General features: G+C 40.5%; 1 protein-coding gene across 1 annotated transcript; it reads left to right on the top strand.

The window, feature by feature from the left end:
- Positions 1 to 692: 692 nt before the first annotated feature.
- LOC100490157 (interferon-induced very large GTPase 1) lies at positions 693 to 12,241 on the top strand. Its single transcript, XM_018097657.2, has 4 exons — positions 693 to 2,063; positions 3,026 to 3,288; positions 5,502 to 5,573; positions 7,557 to 12,241. The coding sequence occupies exons 1-4, from the start codon at positions 694 to 696 to the stop codon at positions 12,116 to 12,118; spliced, it is 6,267 nt and encodes a 2,088-aa protein (XP_017953146.2). The 5' UTR covers position 693; the 3' UTR covers positions 12,119 to 12,241.
- Positions 12,242 to 25,288: the final 13,047 nt, after the last annotated feature.

Genomic DNA, 25,288 nt, shown 5'->3' with positions numbered 1-25,288 from the left:
GAGTCAGTGGGAAGGGCAAGAGGTTGTTGAGAGGATCATTTTTTACACCCACAGTGAATCCACTAAGTCTCACATTAGCTTTAGGTCAGTCTATGTCAGTGAAAACCTCCTGTCTGGTTCCCCAAGTTAGGAAACTTGGGTCCTGCCCAGTTTTCCTAACATGGGAAACCAGACAGGAGGTTTTGACCGTGGCAGCCCTTCCGAAAACTGGGCTGTCCGGGTCAAAACCAGACAGGTGGCAACCCAAAACCACCTTTAACATGTATTTTGCAATGTATGAGTTTATTGTGGTTGAAAAAAAATCGTACTTTACTCAATTTCATATGAAGTTGCCATGTAAAATATGGGCAAAAGAGAGCAAATTACAAATAAATGTTTTTTAAGTAATATCCGAAAATTATTGCTTCATTTTGGTACCATGAATGCTTTATTTGCTGTTTTTTTGACCTTCAGGGCCGGAACTAGGGGTAGGAAGAAGAGGCAATGGTCGTGGGGTGCCAGGAATGTACCTCTTTCACCCTACCCCTAGCCTAGATTCTTGTCCCTCCATTGGCCCCATGCCCCCCTCACCACCCCCAATACCTCCGGGTGGCCAGGTTGGCGGCGTGCACTGCCTTGGTAATTATATATATATATCTATATAATAGATAATGTCTTAAAAAATAATTGAATTTTCGATTCATTATAGTGAAGATGTCAGGACGATGCAATGTGAAAGTTGCAGTACGAGTGGGACCAATGAATACAGGAGAAGACAAAAGACAATCTGTATGTATTGTCGATATGGACCAAAAGAAGATCACCCTGCAACCATTTACTGTCAGCGAAAATGGAGAAATCTCTGAAGCAAGAGAATTTACTTTTGATCACTGCTTCTGGTCTGTAGATAACTCATGTCCCGATAATTATGCAGGGCAAGAAGACATTTTTGGAACCCTTGGGCAGGAGATAGGCGACAACACCTGCCAAGGGTACAACTCTTGCATCTTTGCTTATGGACAAACGGGATCAGGTAAAACCTTCTCAATAATGGGAACGGATAATGAACCAGGTCTGATCCCAAGGTTTTGCTCTGCCTTATTTAGTGGAACTAATGTTTTACATAACTTGAAAGTGGAGGTATCGTTCATGGAAATATACAAAGAAGAGGTGAGAGATCTTTTACAGGGCAAACAGCCAATGAAGAATCTCAGAGTCCGAGAACATAAAGTGATTGGTCCTTATGTAGAGGGATTGTCCCAACATGCAGTCAGTAACCCTGATGATATAAACTTTTTGCTGGCAGCAGGAAATAAATCAAGGTTAATCGAGGCTACAGATGTGAATGTAGAAAGTAACCAATCCCATGCCATATTTACCCTCACTGTAACCCATTCTTCTCATCATGAATCTGGTACTCTTCATGAGCTTCTTAGTACGGTCAGCTTTGTGGATCTGGCGGGCAGTGAGAGGACATATAAATCAGATGATGACAAAAATGATTTGGCTGGGTGTATGAATATAGACGAATCACTTACAGCTTTGCGTACTGTCATTGCTTCCCTAGCCGACAAGTCAAAAGAAAATAAAGAGCAACATATTGTCAACTACCACAATTCTGTGCTCACTTGGCTCCTCAAAAATAACCTAGGAGGAAACAGCAGGACCGTTATGTTGGCAACTATTAGTCCAACTGATATAAGTTATATGGAAGCTGTTTCCACTTTGACATATGCAGACATGGCCCAAAAAATTGTTAACTATGACATTGTAAATAAGGACGTTCAACGAAAGAGAATTCAAAAGTTACAGGAAGAAGTCAGAAGACTGAGTAAACAGACTCGGAAATCCCAGAAGCACAACAAAAACATGTGGTCAAAACTCACAGAAACAAAAAATCTTCTTAGAGAAGCTCAATTACCCTGGGAAGAAAAGCTAAAAAATACAGCAAGAGTTGTGCAGGACCAGACTCGGCACCACCGCGGAGCATTTGGCTTTAAGAGCTCTCGGTGTGAATATGAGGACATGGATTCAGGAATTTGTCGGTCGGAGGAGGAAAACAAAATAAATGTTGCAGATGACAAGTAAGAAATCTATAAATTTGAATGTACATATTTTTTGTTATATTAACATTAAAAGTTATATGTATAGGTATAGGATCTGTTATCTGGGAATCCATTATCCAGAAAGCTCTGAATTACTCGAGGGTCATCTTCCTTCCATTTTAATCAAATGATTTTTAGTAGACTTAAGGGTTGGAAGATACGAATTAAGGAAAGATCCCTTATCTGAAAAAAGCCCTAGGTCTAGGGTTGCCACCTCTGCCAGCTTCCTTAGCTGGGCAGGGGGTGACGTCCCGGGGGGCGATGAGGAGACGGGGGTGATGTTGCAGAGCGTGGAGGAGGCGGGCTGTGATGTCATGGGGGTGGGGCTATGGCACGTGATCGGCGTGATCAGCAATTGGCAATGTTACCCTTTCAAAAACCGGGCTCTCCAGGTCAAAACCGGACCGGTGGCAACCCTACCCAGGTCCCAAGCATTGTGAATAAAGGTCCTCTACCTGAATATTAATTAAAAAAAAAAATATATATATATATATTTATATGTTTTGGGTTTTTTTCCAAGATGCCCTAATCTAAATCACTGTGGTTTTGCAAAATTTTAGGAATGGGAACATTTTTAATTGTCTCAGGTTATTTCTACTTTTTGATTAATCTTACTGAAGGTTGCATTAACAATTAAATGGAATTGCGTAGATTTTTGTCATATTCCTCCAGACTTCTCCTCCACTTCAAATCATCACACTGCAGTGTTATTATATAACTCATTTATAACTGGCTGGTATTGGAAACTTTTAACATAGTTACATAGTTAAGTTGGGTTGAATAAAGACCACAGTCCATCAAGTTCAACCCATTCAAGCAAATAAATATTTGCAATTTGCTATTATGTCTTATTTAAAAAGCAATTAAGGACAATCAAAGTCACCATTAGTGACACAATTTTTTAAATACATCCATAACCATGTTAATAATTCCATTTATAGATCACATAATTCACAAACTACGACATGCCCAGAAAGCATTTCAGGTAGAATTCAAAAATCACAAAAAGAGTTGACAGAATTTATTCATCTGAATTTTGATGAATTATTGGACAAATTCGTCTCAGAATGTCTACTCACCTGGAAGGATTGCTTCGAAATAGAAAGCAAAAATGATGGAATGGAGAAAACTGAAATGTTATATACAATTATTTCAGGGAAAGAAGTAAAAATATGTGAAAGATTTCTTCAGATCTTAGAGAAAGGTAAGTTTCCTAGAGATAAAACAGCAAATTCTTAACCCTGAAGCAAATACAGGTTTTTGGGTGATTATAATTCTGCAATATTCTCCTGAACAACTATCTGAGTATTGTATTGTTTTATATACAGATAGAACATTAGGGGGCCATTTACTAAAGTTCAGATTTTGGTTATCCAATTCAGATTTTTTTGCATCAAAACTAAAAGAAGTCTTAGAAAAAAAGTAGGGAATCAAAATGACTCAAAATCCAAATCAAACAATTCACCAGCTAATGATCATGCAGAAGTTAATGGCAAATGTCCCCTACCCTCCCTGGAGGATCCTTCTTTTCCTTCAAAACTTTTGAAGGATGATTTACTAAAATTACTTTTTTCTGGCCTTGAAAGTAGTATAACCTTGACATGGTATAAATTTGAATTAAACTTGATCATTGTTGTATTTATAAAATATCACCATAATGCTCAAATCATTCGTTCAAAGAATTTCAAGTTTACATCTGAAAATCCTGAATTTTTTTAGCCTAAAATATTGCTAAAACGTAAAAAATTTGAGTTTAAACGGATGTTTATTTCCATGAATCCTCTTTATTTTTCCAAAACTGAATAGGGAATTGATCAAGCAGCCATTTTAGGAGCTTTCTTGAATAACAAAAATGTGCCGGATAAAATAATAAACACAATTATGGGATTTTTTTTCCCCTTGAAAACGTGTGAAATAGAAACAATGATGGGATTAACTTCCCCTTGAAACTGAGTGAAACAGAAAACAATGAGGGGATTAACTCCCCCTTGAAACTGAGTGAAACAGAAAACAATGAGGGGATTAACTTCCCCTTGAAACTGGGTGAAACAGAAAACAATGAGGGGATTAACTCCCCCTTGAAGCTGGGTGAAACAGAAAACAATGAGATGATTAACTCCCCCTTGAAACTGAGTGAAACAGAAAACAATGAGATGATTAACTCCCCTTTGAAACTGAGTGAAACAGAAAACAATGAGGGGATTAACTCCCCCTTGAAACTGAGTGAAACAGAAAACAATGAGGGGATTAACTCCCCCTTGAAACTGAGTGAAACAGAAAACAATGAGGGGATTAACTTTCCCTTGAAACTGGGTACAACAGAAACCAATGAGGGGATTAACTTCCCCTTGAAACTTGGTGAAACAGAAAACAATGAGATGATTAACTCCCCCTTGAAACTGAGTGAAACAGAAAACAATGAGATGATTAACTCCCCCTTGAAACTGAGTGAAACAGAAAACAATGAGATGATTAACTCCCCCTTGAAACTGAGTGAAACAGAAAACAATGAGGGGATTAACTCCCCCTTGAAGCTGGGTGAAACAGAAAACAATGAGATGATTAACTCCCCCTTGAAACTGAGTGAAACAGAAAACAATGAGATGATTAACTCCCCCTTGAAACTGAGTGAAACAGAAAACAATGAGGGGATTAACTTTCCCTTGAAACTGGGTACAACAGAAACCAATGAGGGGATTAACTTCCCCTTGAAACTTGGTGAAACAGAAAACAATGAGATGATTAACTCCCCCTTGAAACTGAGTGAAACAGAAAACAATGAGATGATTAACTCCCCCTTGAAACTGAGTGAAACAGAAAACAATGAGATGATTAACTCCCCCTTGAAACTGAGTGAAACAGAAAACAATGAGGGAGAATAACTCCCCCTTGAAACTGGGTGAAACAGAAAACAATGAGGGAGAATAACTCCCCCTTGAAACTGGGTGAAACAGAAAACAATGAGGGAGAATAACTCCCCCTTGAAACTGAGTGAAACAGAAAACAATGAGGGGATTAACTTCCCCTTGAAACTGGGTGAAACAGAAAACAATGAGATGATTAACTCCCCCTTGAAACTGGGTAAAAAAGAGAACAATGAGGGGATTAATTTAGCCTCCCTAAGACTCAATGGTACTAGACAGATCATACCAGCCAAATTTTTGTTTTGAGAAAAGAACTAAACATTAATAAATCACGAATTATAGAAGTTATTCTCGAAACACTTTGACTTTGGGGGGAAAATTTCCTAAATGATTTTTGATTAAGATAGCTCAACATAAAATATGCTACCGCCGGCTACTAATCTCTCCTAAATGTTTTTCCACCGGCAACAAAGGGAATCGCAGGTGGAAAGGAAGATGTCAAAAAAATAAGTAAATTAAAAAAATGTGTAATATTATAAACCTTTTACCATAGAAAATTTGAATAAGAACGGAGAAGAAGGTGGCCAACCTAATATCAAAAATGAAAACAAGGAAACAGACAAAGGTAAAATATGTTATTTTTTCACATCTAATTAATAAATTGTAAAATAAATTCTAATATTTAAAAATGTGATATTTACTTATATGAATTTGTTCTCAAAGGAAAACTATACCCCCAAAATGAAAAAACATATATTTATATATATATATATATATATATATATATATAGCAGACGTCTGTAGGAGCAGGCACTCGCGTTTAACAAACGAAAAAAATGCAATACTTGACGGTAATCTGTGGCACGTCGCACTGATATCTGGGTCTCCCCGTAGTGGGTCTAGATTCCATGGGTGTGGGCGTAACCAGCTATTTGAATTGGCGCTGCAGGAATAGCGCCTGTAATCTCTCAGTTCGTGCTCCCAACACAGTCATTCCTTACTGCCTACTATGTGGGTTGGGTGTTAGAGACATCCGTCTAAGCGATTCTGTTGAAGTTGGCGCTGCAGGTAAGAGCGCTTGTCATTTCTCGCAGCACAGCCACCGCTCACTGCCTGCGATGGGGGGGGAGAGTGATCGTTACACCTTTCTAATGCCACCTATTTGCTTCAGTTATGCTCCAAATCAGGTGATGCCACATCAATGAATTTTTCCAAGTTGCGCCCATTTTGATTGCTTTAAACATTCCGAACATAATGCGGACAGTGGGAGGTGCAGTTCAAGGAGACATATCCTATAAAAATGATGAATGTACCAGGGAATTATACTCCTGTAGATATAGAAGGATTGTGCTTAAAAAGTTGTGTTTTGGACGGATTTTTTTGAGAAATTCCACCAAAACCCCACTAGCCCCGCCCATCTGTGCCACTTCCTGCTGGCTGAATTCTCTGGATGAGCTGGGGAGCCGGCGGCCCTCCGTACCCTGCACTGTAGGATAGGAACCAATCAGCAGCTAGGCTGACCTGATAGGGAACTGAAGTCTGTCTGTGCTTGTGTGAGTGCAGGGCTGTGATTGGCTCTCCCCCTCTTACTGTGCTTCTGGCAGGGACCGTTAGGACACGCCCACTCTCCATTTCAAACTCAGACAGAGAAGTGATAGGATCTATAGGGAGCTCCAATAAAGGGGCCATTGTTACAGATAGGGTTAATGTTTAGCCCAAAGGGAAACCAGCACCGGATATTATTCATAATTGCCTACAAAATTAGCGTTTTTTCCCATTTATCCAATATGTCTCCTTTCAGTTTACATCGGCACCTGCGCATTCTCTTATCTTTACCTTCACCTTTACCTTCGTATACTTACCTTCACTGTACTTGTTTTTCCTTTGATCTCCCAGCACTTTGTCCCTTTTAATTTTGTTTTTACCATTTGATTTACATCTTTGTAGCTTTGTTCTACGTTTTGTGTATGTTAGCACTCCCACTTCATTACGTCACTATGCTTTTGGCACCATTGTTGGGTTTAATAAGGGGGTTTTGTGTGTCACATTTGTAGTGTGGGAGCAACTCTGCCCATTCATTGGCTGATGGGGCCTAGCATGTATGTGTGCCTTGGCTTGTTTGTATGCACTGTGAATCCTATGATCCCAGGGGGCGGCCCTTAGTACTTAAAATGGCAGTTTTCTATTTAGGATTACCCAATGGCACATACTACTAGTGATGAGCGAATCTGTGCCGTTTCGCTTTGCCAGAAAATTTGTGATTCATTTAAAAGACTTGCAAAATGGTCAAAAAAAATTGTGAAACAGCGAAATGTTGCACATAAAAAAATAAAAAAAAATTTTTGGCATGGGGACAATTTTTGCCCATTTCACGAAATAATCCGACAATGGTGAAACACGGAAATTAGCCGTGAATCCATGCCTGGAGAATTATTTCACCGATCACTACATTCTACTAAAAAAGTATATTTATACAAAAATGGAAAATGGAGACCTACATTGTTTGGGGGTTTAGTTTTCCTTTAAAAGTGGATGTAAATCTGTATGTGGGTGTATTCATACATTCATACAAACATGGACATAGCTAATTTTTAATTATTTGTTTTAGCTGTAAAGAATTCCTTTGGAGAACTCCTGGCAAAAATGAAAATGGAATCTTACCGGTCCAATAAATTGTCGCTCCGTACATTTCTTCAGATTGTACCAGACTGTTCCAAAGCATTGCATACCTGCTCCAATGAGTCCTTAGCCTGGAATTTCATTCATAAAATAATTGCGTTAAATGGAACAGCAAGAAACATAAGTATAATCAATGAAAGCAGCGACAAAAGATTTGATGATTATTTGAATGATGATTCAGAGTGGGACATTACAAGCGAAGCCTCTAATTCTATCCATCCTCTAGATGTTCTCTGTGTTATTCTGCATTGTTCGGATCATTTTTTGCAGCAGGAAATATTTTCAAAAATATCTCTCTGCCAGTTTGCCGTCCCTTTATTGCTCCCTGATACCGATGGTTCGAGCTTCACCTTCATGCTGTGGGTAATGAGAGACATTGTTAAACGTTGGAGACCGGAATCATTATCAGAAAGCAAGGGTTTCAGAGAAGAAAACCTGGTCCAAATAAGCATGCCAACATTCTCTTTTGTAAGACTGGGGGAAAGTAAATTATCCAAATCAAAAACTTTAAATCAGGTTCTCAGTCCGGCTCATCTGAACCATAACTGGTTTGTTCACGATAATATGGAAGGAGGGAACAGTACTAGGTCAGTGTCTGATGGAGTAGTAGAAATAGCTTGGTATTTTCCTGCTGGTAACAAGAGCTCAGATATTTTCCCTGAACCTGTTGCAGCTACAAATTTACGAGGAAACCTTGAGAGTAACATAAAGCAATTTGACTTTCTAATGCAGATATCAGCAGCAGTCATTATATTCATCCAAACTATTAATGCAGATCAGTATGAATTATTGCTGAACTATAAAAATGCAAAGACAGAGCTTGTCTTTATTATAATACCAAAGTATAAATTGGACAAAGATACAAGAGAATTTCTAAAGGCGCTGACTTCATCGTTAAATAAGGTAACGGTCTTAGTTTTTGATAAAGCAACTACCAAAGCTGCATTTGTGAAAAGGGTTCAGTCAACTCTTATCAGGATGATACGACCCTATTCAGATTCTCATAGCATAGAGGAGATGGCACATACAGCGTCTACACTAGGATTCAGTATAGATGAGAATGTGAAGGAATGTCAGACTGCAAAAGCAGGAGCCAAAGTGATTACAGATGAGATAGTGGATGTGGTTAAATACAAGAGGAAAACCATGAAACTGCAAGGGGATTCACTAAAAGAACTGGCCAGATTAGAGAAAGAAATGTGCCAGATGAAAAGACAAGGTAATGATAGTTCAGAACACTACAAGTCCAAAATAATCAAAAAGCGCGCCACGATACGGAAACAGCAAAATGATTGTGAGGTTCCATCCGGGATAAAGAACTTTATCAAAGCAATAAAGAACAAAAACTCTGGAGAAAAACAATATTTCTTGAAATGGATTAGGTTTTACCTTGATTTAACTGCTAGACAGAACCTTTCAGCTTTGCAAGAAGAGTACAAACGGACATATAACTCTGCCAGCAAAGAAATGCTCTCAGTTCTGGACAAGAAGATGTCAGACACTTCACTGGGCATTGAGCATTTCCTAAGGGAGCTCAGTCAAATTTATGAGGCTGACAGTTTCATAATTAAAGATATAAATAAGAGAAAATTTAAAGAACTACCAGGTATTGCAGCTGATCTTTTGTTAGATGGATTCCCATTGGAATTGATTGACGGAGACGCCTCAAATATCCCTCTGCATTGGATACAAGATGTCCTTACCCAACTGGATGAAAAAACAGGCAAAAAATGCAGAATAAGAACAATTACTGTCCTTGGAGTGCAGAGCACAGGGAAATCCACACTATTAAACACCATGTTTGGGTTACAGTTCCCTGTGGCCAATGGACGATGCACTCGAGGGGCCTTCATGTCGCTTCTTAAAGTGGAAGAAAACTTTCAGAGGGAGCTGGGCTGTGAGTTTATTCTGGTCATTGATACTGAAGGTTTGAAAGCTCCTGAACTGGCTTCCTTGGATGACAGTTATGAACATGACAACGAATTGGCTACATTAGTAGTTGGGTTGAGTGATATTACTTTATTTAATATGGCCATGGAAAACACCACTGAAATGAAAGATACATTACAGATTGTTGTGCATGCCTTTCTTAGGATGAAAGAAATTGGTAAAAAGCCCAACTGCCAGTTTGTCCATCAGAATGTGAGTGATGTTTCAGCTCATGAAAAAAACATGAGGGACAGAAAAAGATTTCTGGAACAGCTGAATGAAATGACTGAAATTGCAGCAAAAATGGAGAAAAAATATACAATAAGTAAATTCTCTGAAATGATGGAGTATGATCTAGAGAAACACAACTGGTACATCCCTGGTTTATGGCATGGAGTCCCACCAATGGCCCCAGTAAACACTGGCTACAGCAACAGCATCCATGAACTTAAAAAACATCTACTTGAAATTATGCAGACATGTAAGGCTGTTAATATAGCAGAATATATTACCTGGATATCAAGTTTGTGGAATGCTGTAAAACATGAGAACTTCATATTCAGTTTTCGAAACAGTCTAGTAGCCAAAGCCTACAACCAGCTGGCCAAAAAGTATTCTGAGCTGGAGTGGAACTTTGATAAAACAATGCTGGAATGGTTGACTAGAACAGAAATAGTGATCAAAAATCAGTCCATGAATACAGTGGAGGAAAAAGCCAAAGAGTGTATCAACAAAGCCCTCTATATTCTCTCTGAAGAGCAAAAAAAGATGGAATCTGCACTTGAGGACTATTTTAACAAAGAAACAGAAATCTTGCCTTTAATAGAGAGATACAGAGAGGATTTTTTTAACAGCATAAGACATCATAGGAGAAAGCATGAATCTACGACAACCAGCAAGGTTGAAGAGACCGTTGTTATACAAAAACAAAAACACAAGATTCAGTGCATACAAGACAGATACATCGAAACCATTGAAACCAAGGTTACTAGTCTTCTGGAAGATTGCAGAAATAAACAGCATCAGCCTGATGAAATGGAACTAAGCCAAGAGTTTGAGATGATGTGGACAAACACCATTGAAGAGTTAAAAATTACTCGTTTACAAAGACACAGTATTGAGAGCAAAATGTTGGAAATTATTACTAAAGACATGAAAAACAGAGGGTCGTCTGTCAATGAAAAGTTACAACAACTCAAAAGGCTTCCAAGACCCAATGAGAAATTGGAGAAAAACACTCGATCTATAAAAAACTCCATTGTGAATGTTCTTAAATATTTTGTAAGAAGTTCCAGTGAGTCTAAAAATCCTATTAAAGAAGATCCTTTTTTAAGTGCTGTATTACATCGATGTTCTCAATATGTTAAAAGAAAGGTTGCCTCTGATGCTGACTATAATGATGCATATTGCTGGGAACTTATGAAGATAATCAATGATATGTGTGAACAGAATGATGGGAAGAGCTTGCAGTTGCACGCAGAGTATGAGTTGAATTTGAAGATCTATGCTTTGGGTCATGCCATGGATCATTTCCAACAGATGCATGATGAGTTTATAGAAAAAAATGACCCTCTTTCCCGTCTCACAGCTTTAAAGCCGATGTATTTAGCCACGTTCAAAAACACATTTCAAGAAAAAGATGAAAGTTTTAACAGAGCAAAACGTTTCTGTGAATGCTGCATCAAGCCGGCTCTGGCTGATCAGATTAATAGAATACTTGGAATAAGGATAGTAGATGATGTTCTATCCAAGACTAGCTCCCTGGTGTTCAAAGACAGGACATTCTTCCAGTACACTCTTCTAAAGAACTTGATCAACGAAAAAGATTTCCAAGAGTACATAAGTTATACAAAGAATTATGAGGAATTTACCAAAAACTGGATACAGAAATACCTTGTAGATACATATGGGAACTTCAGCTCGTTGCAGTGTAAGATTGTTTCTGATGCCATACAGAGAATAAAGGACATTCTGAGAGAGCCAGAAATTCTAGAATGCAACAACATGCCTGAATTTTTTGTAACGTTTTGTGCCAATTTAGATGAAGAATTGGCACTAAATCAGGATGAAATGAAGGCAATTGTTTTCAAAAATTCAGCAACCGTTAAAGAATTTACTAATTATGTTTGCAATTCTCTTAATGACACAGAGGAAGAGTTAATGTCAGAGATAGAACATGAGGATAGTGAATCTGTGCTTTGCAAACTGACAATTAAGCCAGAAGATGAATTGTTTAAAAAGGTGATTGGGTGCGGGAAGCAGTGCCCATTCTGTAAGGTGCCCTGTGAGGCCGGGGCTACTAACCACAAGAAACACTTTGCAACAATACACCGCCCTCAGGGTTTAGGAACATACAGGGACATGGAAACAAAGATTCTGGCATATGAAATATGTTCCACTGAGGTAGTAAGCAATAAATTATTTATTAATTCCGATACAAGAGGTAAAAGACATCCATACAGAGATTACTGCACTTACTACCCTGACTGGGCCATTCAGCCTGACCCAAGCATTGATGCATCTGACTACTGGAAGTTTGTTCTTAAGGAGTTTAATAAATAATTTGCTGAAGAGTATAAAGCTAAACCAGCTGAAATACCAGACACTTGGCATGAAATAACAGAAGAGCAAGCTATAGAAAGTCTTAAGAAAACCTTTAACATGCAATAAAAAGGAAGGAATGAAGGAAGGGAGGGAGGGAGGGAGAAAGGAAGGAAGGAAAGAAGGAAGGAAAGAAGGAAGGAAGGAAGGAAGGAAGGAAGGAAGGAAGGAAAGAAGGAAGGAAGGAAGAAAGGGAGAGAGGGAGCGAGGGAGGGAGGGAGAAAGGAAGGAATGAAGGAAGGGAGGGGAGGAAGGGAATGGAGGAAGGAAGGAAGGAAAGGAAAGGAAAGGAAAGAAGAAGGAAGGGAGGGAGGGAGGAAGGAAGGAATGAAGGTAGGAAGGGAAGGAAGGAGGGAAGGAAGGAAGGGAGGGAGGGAGGGAGGGTGGGAGGGAAGAAAGGAAAGAAAGAAGGGAGGAACGAACGAACAAACAAATGAACGAAGGAAGTAAAGGAGGTGAGGCAGGCATCTGATCTCTCAGTATATTTGGAAAGTCTTGGTTTCTTTTAATCACCGCATAGGGTTCTAGTTAAGACCAGCAGATTTATTGAACTTAATATATATCACAAAAATATTTTTAATCACATCAGATAAAATGTTTCTGAAAGTAAAAAGTCTATATACAGTAGCTAATTGTGCTTACATTCTTCTATCCTAGATTTAGAATTTACATCACTGCCATTCTGTAAATTGGATTGTTTATCTAGGTATTATATAAATATATATAGGGCCCTTTGCTAACACTTGTATTTTTTTCGTTTTAATAAATCATGTTTTTTGGGACTAAATCGTGGATTATACTAAAAAATTTTCATTGGGAAAAAAAGGCACAACTACATCATCTAAAAACTGTCGAGGTCATGTAGATATCAATGGGAGCTGTCCTGGGTAAATTGTAACTATCTTTATTTAATTTGTTTTTTTTTCCCCCTTTTGCTTGTTCTTTTCAACTTGGATGTTTTAATAAATGACTAGAAATTCATGGTTTTAGTGAAAAGTATTTTTTTCATTGTTTAACCCTTTAAGTGCCAGCCGAATTCGTCATTTCGGTTCCCCCCAGTGCCAGACGTTTTTTAAGCATTTTGTACTCATTCACTTTAACAATGTTTTTTGGTAGGAAAACCTCCACGAAACTAGGGAAATTATATATCGTTTTTTTCGTCACTAATTGGGCTTCGACATACATACCAAATTTTATAACTTTTCTGGAGATATGATGTGTATTTTGGGTGAAATATGTAAAAAAAAAATAAAATTATGAAAAATTTCTGTATATTTTGAGGTTTTTTTCCATAGAAAAGTTAATTTTACTCACTTTTTTTTATTGTTTGTAAAAGCCCTGATACTCCCAATTCCAACGATACCAAATATGTGGTGGTACCCCACAGTTCCTGTCCAGAAGTAACCCCCAAACTAAGGCAATACTTAGTACAATATCACACCAGAACAAAGCAGAAAAGCGCTTGTAACAGTTAATGCAGCATAACTTATATGTAAATCTAAAATATCCCCTCATGTTCGGTATCTTTAGAAACTACAGACCTTCAGGTTTCTAGGTACAATGTAGTTTTCACTCAAAAGCCAAATACCTTTTGTCAGTGCATTGTGAAATTTGGAACTTTTTATGACATTTTTTTTTTTTTTCTAAAACGTAAACTTGGACGCATGATCAAATGTGGATTTGACAAAAAAAAATCTCATAAAAATTTTCTAACAAAGGCATATTTGAAAGACAAACTTCTCCTGAATAAAATGATGCCCCATATGTATGGGTGCACATAAAGACATGGGCACCAAACACTCCAAAGCAGGGGCAATGCACAAGGGCAATTACAGCTAAAAATGTGGGGGCTGCGCTCTATGTGCACTTCCTGCAGTTTTTCAGTGTTAACCCCCCTACCTGTGAAATAACCCCCACAAACTATATATTTCTGAAAAGTGCACACCTTCAGCTATTCAGAGACACCACTCTTCTCTTTCTACATGGAAAATTGTGGCCGCAGTCCCTTGCAGAAGTCAGCGCTTTGGTCAGAAATCAAGGAAAAACCAGATAAAAAACCTAGATTTCTCCCCAAAATCTCCATGGCAACTACCAAAAACTTACTAACCATCAATCTGCAAGTTCCCCTGAATAAAACGATACCCCATATGTATGGGTGCACATAAAGACGTGGCCACCAAATGCCCCAAAACAGGGGCAATGCATAAGGGCAATTTCAGTTGAAATTTTGGGGGCTGCGCTCTATGTGCACTACCTGCAGTTTTTCAGTGTTAAGCCCCCCTACCTGTGAGATAACCCCCACAATCTATATATTTACGAAAAGTGCAAACCTTCAGCTATTCAGAGACACCACTCTTCTCTTTCTACATGGAAAATTGTGGCCGCAGTCCCTTGCAGAAGTCAGCGCTTTGGTCAGAAATCAAGGAAAAACTAGATACAAACCTAGATTTCTCCCCAAAATCTCCATGGCAACTACCAAAAACTTACTAACCATCAATCTGCAAGTTCCCCTGAATAAAACGATACCCCATATGTATGGGTGCACATAAAGACGTGGCCACCAAATGCCCCAAAACAGGGGCAATGCATAAGGGCAATTTCAGTTGAAATTTTGGGGGCTGCGCTCTATGTGCACTACCTGCAGTTTTTCAGTGTTAACCCCCCTACCTGTGAGATAACCCCCACAATCTATATATTTACGAAAAGTGCACACCTTCAGCTATTCAGAGACACCACTCTTCTCTTTCTACATGGAAAATTGTGGCCGCAGTCCCTTGCAGAAGTTAGCGCTTTGGTCAGAAATCAAGGAAAAACTAGATACAAACCTAGATTTCTCCCCAAAATCTCCATGGCAACTACCAAAAACTTACTAACCATCAATCTGGAAGTTCCTCTGAATAAAACGATACCCCATATGTATGGGTGCACATAAAGACGTGGCCACCAAATGCCCCAAAACAGGGGCAATGCATAAGGGGAATTTCAGTTGAAATTTTGGGGGCTGTGCTCTATGTGCACTACCTGCAGTTTTTCAGTGATAACCCCCCCTACCTGTGAGATACCCCCACAATCTATATATTTACGAAAAGTGCACACCTTCAGCTATTCAGAGACACCACTCTTCTCTTTCTACATGGAAAATTGTGGCCGCAGTCCCTTGCAGAAGTCAGCGCTTTGGTCAGAAATCAAGGAAAAACCAGATACAACCCTAGATTTTGGTCAGAAATCAAGGAAAAACCAGATAAAAACCTAGATTTCTCCCCAAAATCTCCATGGCAACTACCAAAAACTTACTAAACCTCAATTTGCAAGTTCCCCTGAATAAAACGATACCCCATATGTATGGGTGCACATAAAGACGTGGCCACCAAATGCCCCCAAACAGGGGCAATGCATAAGGGGGGGCTGTGCTCTATCTGCAGTTATTTAGTCTAAACACCCCCATACCTGTGAAATAACCCCCACAAACTATATATTTCTGAAAAGTGCACACCTTCAGCTATTCAGAGACGCCACTCTCCTCTTTCTACATGGAAAATTGTGGCCGCAGTCCCTTGCAGAAGTTAGCGCTTTGGTCAGAAATCAAGGAAAAACCAGATACAAACCTAGATTTCTCCCCAAAATCTCCATGGCAACTACCAAAAACTTACTAACCATCAATCTGCAAGTTCCCCTGAATAAAACGATACCCCATATGTATGGGTGCACATAAAGACGTGGCCACCAAATGCCCCAAAACAGGGGCAATGCATAAGGGGAATTTCAGTTGAAATTTTGGGGGCTGCGCTCTATGTGCACTACCTGCAGTTTTTCAGTGATAACCCCCCTACCTGTGAGATACCCCCACAATCTATATATTTACGAAAAGTGCACACCTTCAGCTATTCAGAGACACCACTCTTCTCTTTCTACATGGAAAATTGTGGCCGCAGTCCCTTGCAGAAGTCAGCGCTTTGGTCAGAAATCAAGGAAAAACCAGATACAACCCTAGATTTTGGTCAGAAATCAAGGAAAAACCAGATAAAAACCTAGATGTCTCCCCAAAATCTCCATGGCAACTACCAAAAACTTACTAAACCTCAATTTGCAAGTTCCCCTGAATAAAACGATACCCCATATGTATGGGTGCACATAAAGACGTGGCCACCAAATGCCCCCAAACAGGGGCAATGCATAAGGGGGGGCTGTGCTCTATCTGCAGTTATTTAGTCTAAACACCCCCATACCTGTGAAATAACCCCCACAAACTATATATTTCTGAAAAGTGCACACCTTCAGCTATTCAGAGACGCCACTCTCCTCTTTCTACATGGAAAATTGTGGCCGCAGTCCCTTGCAGAAGTTAGCGCTTTGGTCAGAAATCAAGGAAAAACCAGATACAAACCTAGATTTCTCCCCAAAATCTCCATGGCAACTACCAAAAACTTACTAACCATCAATCTGCAAGTTCCCCTGAATAAAACGATACCCCATATGTATGGGTGCACATAAAGACGTGGCCACCAAATGCCCCAAAACAGGGGCAATGCATAAGGGGAATTTCAGTTGAAATTTTGGGGGCTGCGCTCTATGTGCACTACCTGCAGTTTTTCAGTGATAACCCCCCCTACCTGTGAGATACCCCCACAATCTATATATTTACGAAAAGTGCACACCTTCAGCTATTCAGAGACACCACTCTTCTCTTTCTACATGGAAAATTGTGGCCGCAGTCCCTTGCAGAAATCAGCGCTTTGGTCAGAAATCAAGGAAAAACCAGATACAACCCTAGATTTTGGTCAGAAATCAAGGAAAAACCAGATAAAAACCTAGATTTCTCCCCAAAATCTCCATGGCAACTACCAAAAACTTACTAAACCTCAATTTGCAAGTTCCCCTGAATAAAACGATACCCCATATGTATGGGTGCACATAAAGACGTGGCCACCAAATGCCCCCAAACAGGGGCAATGCATAAGGGGGGGCTGTGCTCTATCTGCAGTTATTTAGTCTAAACACCCCCATACCTGTGAAATAACCCCCGCAAACTATATATTTCTGAAAAGTGCACACCTTCAGCTATTCAGAGACGCCACTCTCCTCTTTCTACATGGAAAATTGTGGCCGCAGTCCCTTGCAGAAGTTAGCGCTTTGGTCAGAAATCAAGGAAAAACCAGATACAAACCTAGATTTCTCCCCAAAATCTCCATGGCAACTACCAAAAACTTACTAACCATCAATCTGCAAGTTCCCCTGAATAAAACGATACCCCATATGTATGGGTGCACATAAAGACGTGGCCACCAAATGCCCCAAAACAGGGGCAATGCATAAGGGGAATTTCAGTTGAAATTTTGGGGGCTGCGCTCTATGTGCACTACCTGCAGTTTTTCAGTGATAACCCCCCCTACCTGTGAGATACCCCCACAATCTATATATTTACGAAAAGTGCACACCTTCAGCTATTCAGAGACACCACTCTTCTCTTTCTACATGGAAAATTGTGGCCGCAGTCCCTTGCAGAAGTCAGCGCTTTGGTCAGAAATCAAGGAAAAACCAGATACAACCCTAGATTTTGGTCAGAAATCAAGGAAAAACCAGATAAAAACCTAGATTTCTCCCCAAAATCTCCATGGCAACTACCAAAAACTTACTAAACCTCAATTTGCAAGTTCCCCTGAATAAAACGATACCCCATATGTATGGGTGCACATAAAGACGTGGCCACCAAATGCCCCCAAACAGGGGCAATGCATAAGGGGGGGCTGTGCTCTATCTGCAGTTATTTAGTCTAAACACCCCCATACCTGTGAAATAACCCCCGCAAACTATATATTTCTGAAAAGTGCACACCTTCAGCTATTCAGAGACGCCACTCTCCTCTTTCTACATGGAAAATTGTGGCCGCAGTCCCTTGCAGAAGTTAGCGCTTTGGTCAGAAATCAAGGAAAAACCAGATACAAACCTAGATTTCTCCCCAAAATCTCCATGGCAACTACCAAAAACTTACTAACCATCAATCTGCAAGTTCCCCTGAATAAAACGATACCCCATATGTATGGGTGCACATAAAGACGTGGCCACCAAATGCCCCCAAACAGGGGCAATGCATAAGGGCAATTTCAGTTGAAATTTTGGGGGCTGCGCTCTATGTGCACTACCTGCAGTTTTTCAGTGTTAACCCCCCCTACCTGTGAGATAACCCCCACAATCTATATATTTACGAAAAGTGCACACCTTCAGCTATTCAGAGACGCCACTCTTCTCTTTCTACATGGAAAATTGCGGCCGTAGTCCCTTGCAGAAGTCAGCTCTTTGGTCAGAAATCAAGGAAAAACCAGATACAAACCTAGATTTTGGTCAGAAATCAAGGAAAAACCAGATAAAAAACCTAGATTTCTCCCCAAAATCTCCATGGCAACTACCAAAAACTTACTAAACCTCAATTTGCAAGTTCCCCTGAATAAAACGATACCCCATATGTATGGGTGCACATAAAGACGTGGCCACCAAATGCCCCAAAACAGGGGCAATGCATAAGGGCAATTTCAGTTGAAATTTTGGGGGCTGCGCTCTATGTGCACTACCTGCAGTTTTTCAGTGTTAACCCCCCCTACCTGTGAGATAACCCCACAATCTATATATTTACGAAAAGTGCACACCTTTAGCTATTCAGAGATGCCACTCTTCTCTTTCTACATGGAAAATTGTGGCCGCAGTCCCTTGCAGAAGTCAGCGCTTTGGTCAGAAATCAAGGAAAAACCAGATACAAACCTAGATTTTGGTCAGAAATCAAGGAAAAACCAGATAAAAAACCTAGATTTCTCCCCAAAATCTCCATGGCAACTACCAAAAACTTACTAACCATCAATCTGCAAGTTCCCCTGAATAAAACGATACCTATGTCTGGTTGCACATAAGTACATGGCCGCCAAACCTGAAAATGCATAATATTGGGGCTGCACTCTATGCACCCCTTTTTTTTGCCTGCACCCGAATGAATGGGATACGCTCGGGTGCAGGCACATGTAGCCGATATACGCATGAAAACGCGTGAGAATGCAAAGTCTCGCGTTTTCATGCGTATATCGGCTACACGTGCCTGCACCCGAGCGTATCCCATTCATTCGGGTGCAGGAACAAGTAGCAGGCGTAGGGCTGAATTTTCGGCAAGCGTTTTTCCACTTGCTGAAAAAATCAGCCCTACGCCTCGTGTGGCATCAGCCTAACCCTTGGCAATAGAAACTACCAGAACAATCTTAGCACCTCTGGACCTTTCTAGAACAACTGAAATCAAATGGAATAAAACCACTAAAAGCAATCAAAGAACAATAGTTGCAATGAAATCGGTAAGAGCCCTGGATCCACCAATGTCACTGCAAAAGCAACCTTTTTGGGGGCACTAAACACACAATAAAGAACAATGCAAAGATAAAACACCGTAAAATCCAATAAAACCACCTAAACCAACAGAAGAACAATAATTGCAATGAAATCGGTGGTCAGAGCCCTGGATCCACCAACGTCACTGCAAATTCAGCACCAAATAGCAATAAAAAAAGTTACAGTGCAATAGAATAATTCAAAAACAGAAATCAATTATGAAAATGCCAAAAAAACACTAAAATGCAACCAAATAAATCAGATAATTATAGAGCAAGATCAGAAATAAAGTTTTAGTAAAAAAAAAGACTGCCAAAGAAAGCAAAGACAGAAAGAAAAGAAAAGAAAGAAAGAAAAAAAAAAAAAAAAAAAAGTGTAAGTGTAAGTGTGTGTGTAAGTGTCTGTGTGTGCTTGGGAAAGTTGTAAATAAGTGTGTATGTGTACAAAAGTGTAATAATGACAAAGATAGAAGAAAAAATGCAAAAAAAAAAAAAAATTTTTTTAGACAGTTGAGATAGAAATAAGCAAAATAAACAGTGGTAGAGAGTTGTAGTTCAGCTTACCCAAGGTAGGCAGGCGATCAGGGGCGATCAGGGGCGATCAATCCAGCAGGAAGGCAGCAGGGGAGCTCCATCTCGTCCGAAGTGCGCAGCAGGAGTGAGGGAGCCGACAGTAGGCGGCGCTATTTAAAGGGACAGCAGTGGACACGTCATCAACGCGTGTCCACTGCTGTCATTGGCTGGCGACGCGATCGGTGCGGCTGGGGGACCCGGATCGGTGAGTATGTTCTTCATTGCTCGTTGCCTAGGGGGATCTGAGGGGTTTACAAGCGCTGCGCTGCTTTAAAAGCGAGCGCAGCGCTTGTAAACCCGACAGTGCCATTGGACGTAGATTCTACGTCCCATGGCACTTTGGTCCCTTGGTACCTGGGACGTAGAATCTACGTCCCTTGGCACTTAAAGGGTTAAAAAAAAACTATATAACCACTAATATCAGAATGTTGATAAATGGACCTGATGATAAATAAATAAATACAATAAGTTAGGTATGTATGGGCAGTATAATAAATTCTTTCTGATTCACTTGTGTTTGGGCCAATTCTTATTATTGGCATTACTAAACCTTGTCTTACCATATTACATACATACACAGAACAATACATACACAGAATCCACCCAGTATTTCCAATATCAAATGAAAAATAAGAAACCAAAAGCTGATAGCTTTCCTTTCATTTAATGTTCCTATAAGGACCAATAACAATATTTATTATAGAGTATAAGCCACCGAGTGTAACCGGTGATGTTGCCCAGAGCAACTAATCAGATCTTTGCTTTTGTTGAATATAGTTATTAAATATATTGCCTTTTATCCATTGGCCCCAGCTCCACCAGCTTCACTCAAGTAATGGTTACCTTAGGGTTTTAATCTTCTCTACTGGGGTCTCTTTAGAGAGTCCAAACAGCAAGAAGCATGGGACTATGGAACCCTGAGACCATGATCCGGTTGGATAATGGTTATTTTATAAAGCACAGTAATATGGAAAGTGAAACTACATTAGCCCATCTGCAAAGTGCTGCAGTATAATGATCTCAATGTAACTGCAGAGACAAGCACATCAATATTGCAGCAGGGAATTTCACACACCGTCATATCTAACATTGTAAAATGACCATATCATCTGAGTTTGCAGACATTGCACTGTAATTAATAAACCCAGGCAGCGGCATTTAGTGGTTTTGTGCACTATATACAGTATATAGCAGGTGCAAAAGGCAACTCCTCGGTGGAGTTATGGTCCTACAGATCTGCACCCTCATTTGGCTAAATCTAAATCACGGGGTCCCTGTTCCCAGGGCTTTTAGTGAGTGATATATAGCTCTATTCTAGCCTTTTCTACAGTATTTCTGCACCCATGGAACTTTAACCCACCCACAGGGTATGATATAAACTAAATCTAGTCCACCTCTCCTAATGGGTATTGTAAGAAATGGTAATGAAATGGCTAAATCACTAATCCTCTACATCCTTTCCTCGGTGGCTTTTCAAACCCTTTTGGTTCAAGCCCCCCTTTCCAGAGATGGCAAACCAGTTTAAAAAAAAAAAAGCCAGGTTCATCTTACCACACCCCCTCTCCCCCTAACCTTGTCTGTTCCACCAACAGGTATCCCCCAACCCTGCCCATGGCCATGCCCCTACTACGGTGCTTGTTTTATCTGTTTTGAAGGATTTAGGGTGCACATCAATGCTTTTCAATGGTGGTGGGTAAAATTAAGGTGATTGGGATGTTATTGCAGCTGACAAGAGTGGCAAGTTAGACCGACTCCTTAGAAATTAGGGTGAGTTGACATGTTTGCCTTTCAGTGACAACATTTAGTAAGGCCCAAGGACCAGTGAATTATATTGCTAAGTTTTTTTTCTCCAGGATGGTGCTCCTGTTCTGGAAAAAGACTTCACTGGCCCAGGGTGAAAATGTATAGACCGCTACACCACTATTTTATTGGATTTCCAAATGTCTCATCCATGGCTTGTGAAAACAGTTTGTTGCACACTACAGATGCAGCCAGCAACTTTTCACATTTTGTCTCGCCATGTCCAGACACCATTTTTGTGAGTGCTAAATCCTGCCTCTAGATGGTGCTAGAACGCAAAGACTTGCCCACAAAACACAATAGAAAATGCCATAGTACATGCATGATATTTTTTTTCCTGTGTTAAATGGAAGAGTCATAACTCAACCAAGGAACTTTGCTGTATCTTCTGGATGTTTCCGGGGCTCCAGCCTCCCTTCCTCAGGTCCTCAACTGAATCTTGGCAGTAGAGTAACATTTTCAAGTCATTTTGTTTTTCAGACTGGACTTTCAAGAGTAGAAGTAGCAAGTGGGCATTAACCGCACTAACCTTGTGGCTTGGCTGCCATATCCAGTGTTTTTGGCCCTTTAAGTGGCCAATCCCGTAGCCAAAGAACCACCACTTTACTCACTACCATTATTTTTCTTTTTTTAATATATTTCATTTTATAATGCTAATGGCAGAGTTCCTAGAGCAGCCTGGACCAACTGACATGGCGAACTTGCAACAAAAGAATTAGGTTCCAGTGCTATTTTGACGAACGGCAACATAAATAACATCTATACAGCAAAGATTTTCGAATTGTATCCGATTCGTGTCGAAGTGCACGTCCACTTTAATGCATAAACCCCAATTGTGTCAGAAACATCACTTTGCGGCTCCCAGTTGTGGGAGAAAATGCTGCATTGTTGGTAAAAACATGGTGACTTAAGCCAAAAATTGCACTTTGCACACTGCACTTTCATTTGAGCCCTTAAGTCTGCTTCATCCTATAACCTCGTTTACAGGTCCCAGCTTCACCGACTTCACTAAAGTAATAGTTACCTTGGGGCAGGGGTCCCCAAACTTTTTTACCCATAAGCAACATTAATAATAAAAAAAGTTAGGGACCAACGTAAGCATGAAAAAAGTTTCTATTGGGTGACCAAGAAGGTCGGTGTGGTGATTTGGTAGTCCAATATTAACTGGCAGAATACAGGAGGGTCTGGTTGGTTGATTGGCAGTACACATAGTCTTTAGGCCTCCAAAACTTGCCTTCAAGTCAGTTAAGAAAAAAAAACACCTGCTTTGAGGCCACTGGGAACAACATCAAAGGGGTTGAAGAGCAACATGTTGCTCGCGAGCCACTGGTTGGGGGTCGCTGCCTTAGGGTTTTAATCTTCTGTACTGGGGTCTCTTTAGAGAGTCCAAACACAAAGAAGCATGGGAACCATGAAACCGTGATCCAGCTAGAAAATGGTTATTTTATAAAGCACAGTAATATGGAAAGTGAAACTACATTAGCCCATCTGCAAAGTGCTGCAGCATAATGACCTCTATGCAGAGGCAAGCACATCGATATTGCGGCAGGGAATTACACCCCTTCCAGCAAAATCGTTGATTAGATGCTATAAAGGGAAAGCACTGTGGGGCCTGCACAATGTGCCTTTTTGATGTTCAGACTGGGCGAGTAGGAGAGCAAGTAGTCACTGTTAACCTTGCAGCTTGGCCACCATATCGAGTGTTTTGTTATTTCTAAATAGGGTTTCCACCTGGCTGGTATTTCAGTCGGTATAACACCATCACAAGCCTGGTATTACAAATTTACTAGCAAAGTACTTATGCCCCAACCATCCTCGATTCTACCCAATCTCTGTCAGATCCAACCGTCTCACAGCTACACCACAGATTCACCCTTCCTGGCTCTGCCCCCTCCCCTTACATCATCATCCAGCCCCTTTTCCCTGCCGGCCATTATTGTCCTGGGCAAAAGGTGGCAACCCCATTTATAAAACCTGCTTCTAAGCAAGGTATATTTTCCCTTTAACCTTTCTAGAGCAAAACCATTAGTCAGTAGAAAATGCCTTCAATTGTTTTGCATTTTCTTGACCGTCGTTTGCCACCTAGCTGGTAAAAATCATGCTTTGTGCCGATAGGGTTGCAACCTCCTGCAGCATGAGTTGCCACCTCTTCTTATTCATCATACCAGTCTTTTGGTCATGGGCAGACCATGATGTCATTTGGGGGCGGGGCTATGATGTAAGGGGTGGGGAAATGGGTGGACTGGGCAGGGAAAGGGTAAATAGGGCTGGGGAAATGGGCTGACTGGGCGGGGAAAATGTTAACGGGGCCAGGGAAATAGACAGACTGGGTGGGGAAATAGGCAGGGCAAAAGTGGGCCAGTGATTATAAAGAGGAGAAGGTAAGAAAAGGGGAGGGATTTATAGGGTATTACAAAGTTACGAGCAAGTACATTGCTGGTAAATTTGTATAACCAGTACCAGCCTTAGCTGGTGTTTTGCTGGGTAGGCCAGTTAAATACCGACCAGGAGGCAACTCTATTTGCAGCAGGGAAGTCCAGGCACATAGTGGGGTGGGTGATGTCAGGGGTGGGTGGTGATGTATCATGGGCAGTTCTGTGACATCAGAGGTCGACATGGCAATCAGCGATTGGCTGAACACAGCATCATTCATTTCAAAGTCCTGTCCAGACTTGGAAATCTAGCTGGGCAATTTTCACCTGGACAACCTCCTAAAGAACCCGACCAACGAGGTGAAAACCAGACAGGTGGCAGCCCTAGGCGCTAATGCTATAAGGGGGGAAAAAAGTAAAAAATATAGAAAGGCTGGTATTTTTTTCTAGAAAATATTGCAACCCTACCTGTAGTATAGTCTTTCCTATAACATGTATCGGTGTAATGCATATTCATTCCTGTAAAGCATTTCCATTCCTGTAAAGCATATCAATACTTATCCATGAGAAAGTGAAAGTGAAAAGAATATTTCTAAAACTGCTGATTTGTTTAGTGGTGGTGGGGGGGGGGGTGTATGTGAGATTATATAAGGTTGGAAAAAGCCATACAAAAGCTCAGTTAGAAGAAGTCGGTTTGACCGGACACTGAATGCAGCTGAACCTAGAAATCCTCAGCTACGGATATAGGAACCCAGATAGTGGAACCACAGGACTCAGCTTATAGGATCACAGGGACACCTAGACTCCGCATCTGTCATCGGTAAGGATTTCTATATTATATTATATAATGCATGGTATGGGGGAAACTGACAGCTTGTGTTGGAAAATCCTGCTGTATGTGCTACAGTGGATCACTTGGCAGTGAAAGGGTGGCCATGCATAGGGGAGAGGGGCAGTTATAGCTTCTTACCTGAATTAGAACGTAGAATATAGAGTTCTGTCATTCAAGTGCCTGACCTGGCCAG

The sequence above is a fragment of the Xenopus tropicalis genome, chromosome 9 (assembly GCF_000004195.4).
Source record: "Xenopus tropicalis strain Nigerian chromosome 9, UCB_Xtro_10.0, whole genome shotgun sequence".
Taxonomy (NCBI): domain Eukaryota; kingdom Metazoa; phylum Chordata; class Amphibia; order Anura; family Pipidae; genus Xenopus; species Xenopus tropicalis.
The sequence above is the reverse complement of the archived record's forward strand: the minus strand, read 5'-3'. Positions and strand labels throughout refer to the sequence as shown.

Bases quoted from the DNA above. Each gene is read 5' to 3' on its own strand.
- LOC100490157 (XM_018097657.2), top strand. From the start codon at position 694: ATGTCAGGACGATGCAATGTGAAAGTTGCAGTACGAGTGGGACCAATG. The intron at 2,064-3,025 runs GTAAGAAATCTA...TTCCATTTATAG, and splicing joins ATAAATGTTGCAGATGACAA to ATCACATAATTCACAAACTA. The intron at 5,574-7,556 runs GTAAAATATGTT...TATTTGTTTTAG, and splicing joins AAACAAGGAAACAGACAAAG to CTGTAAAGAATTCCTTTGGA.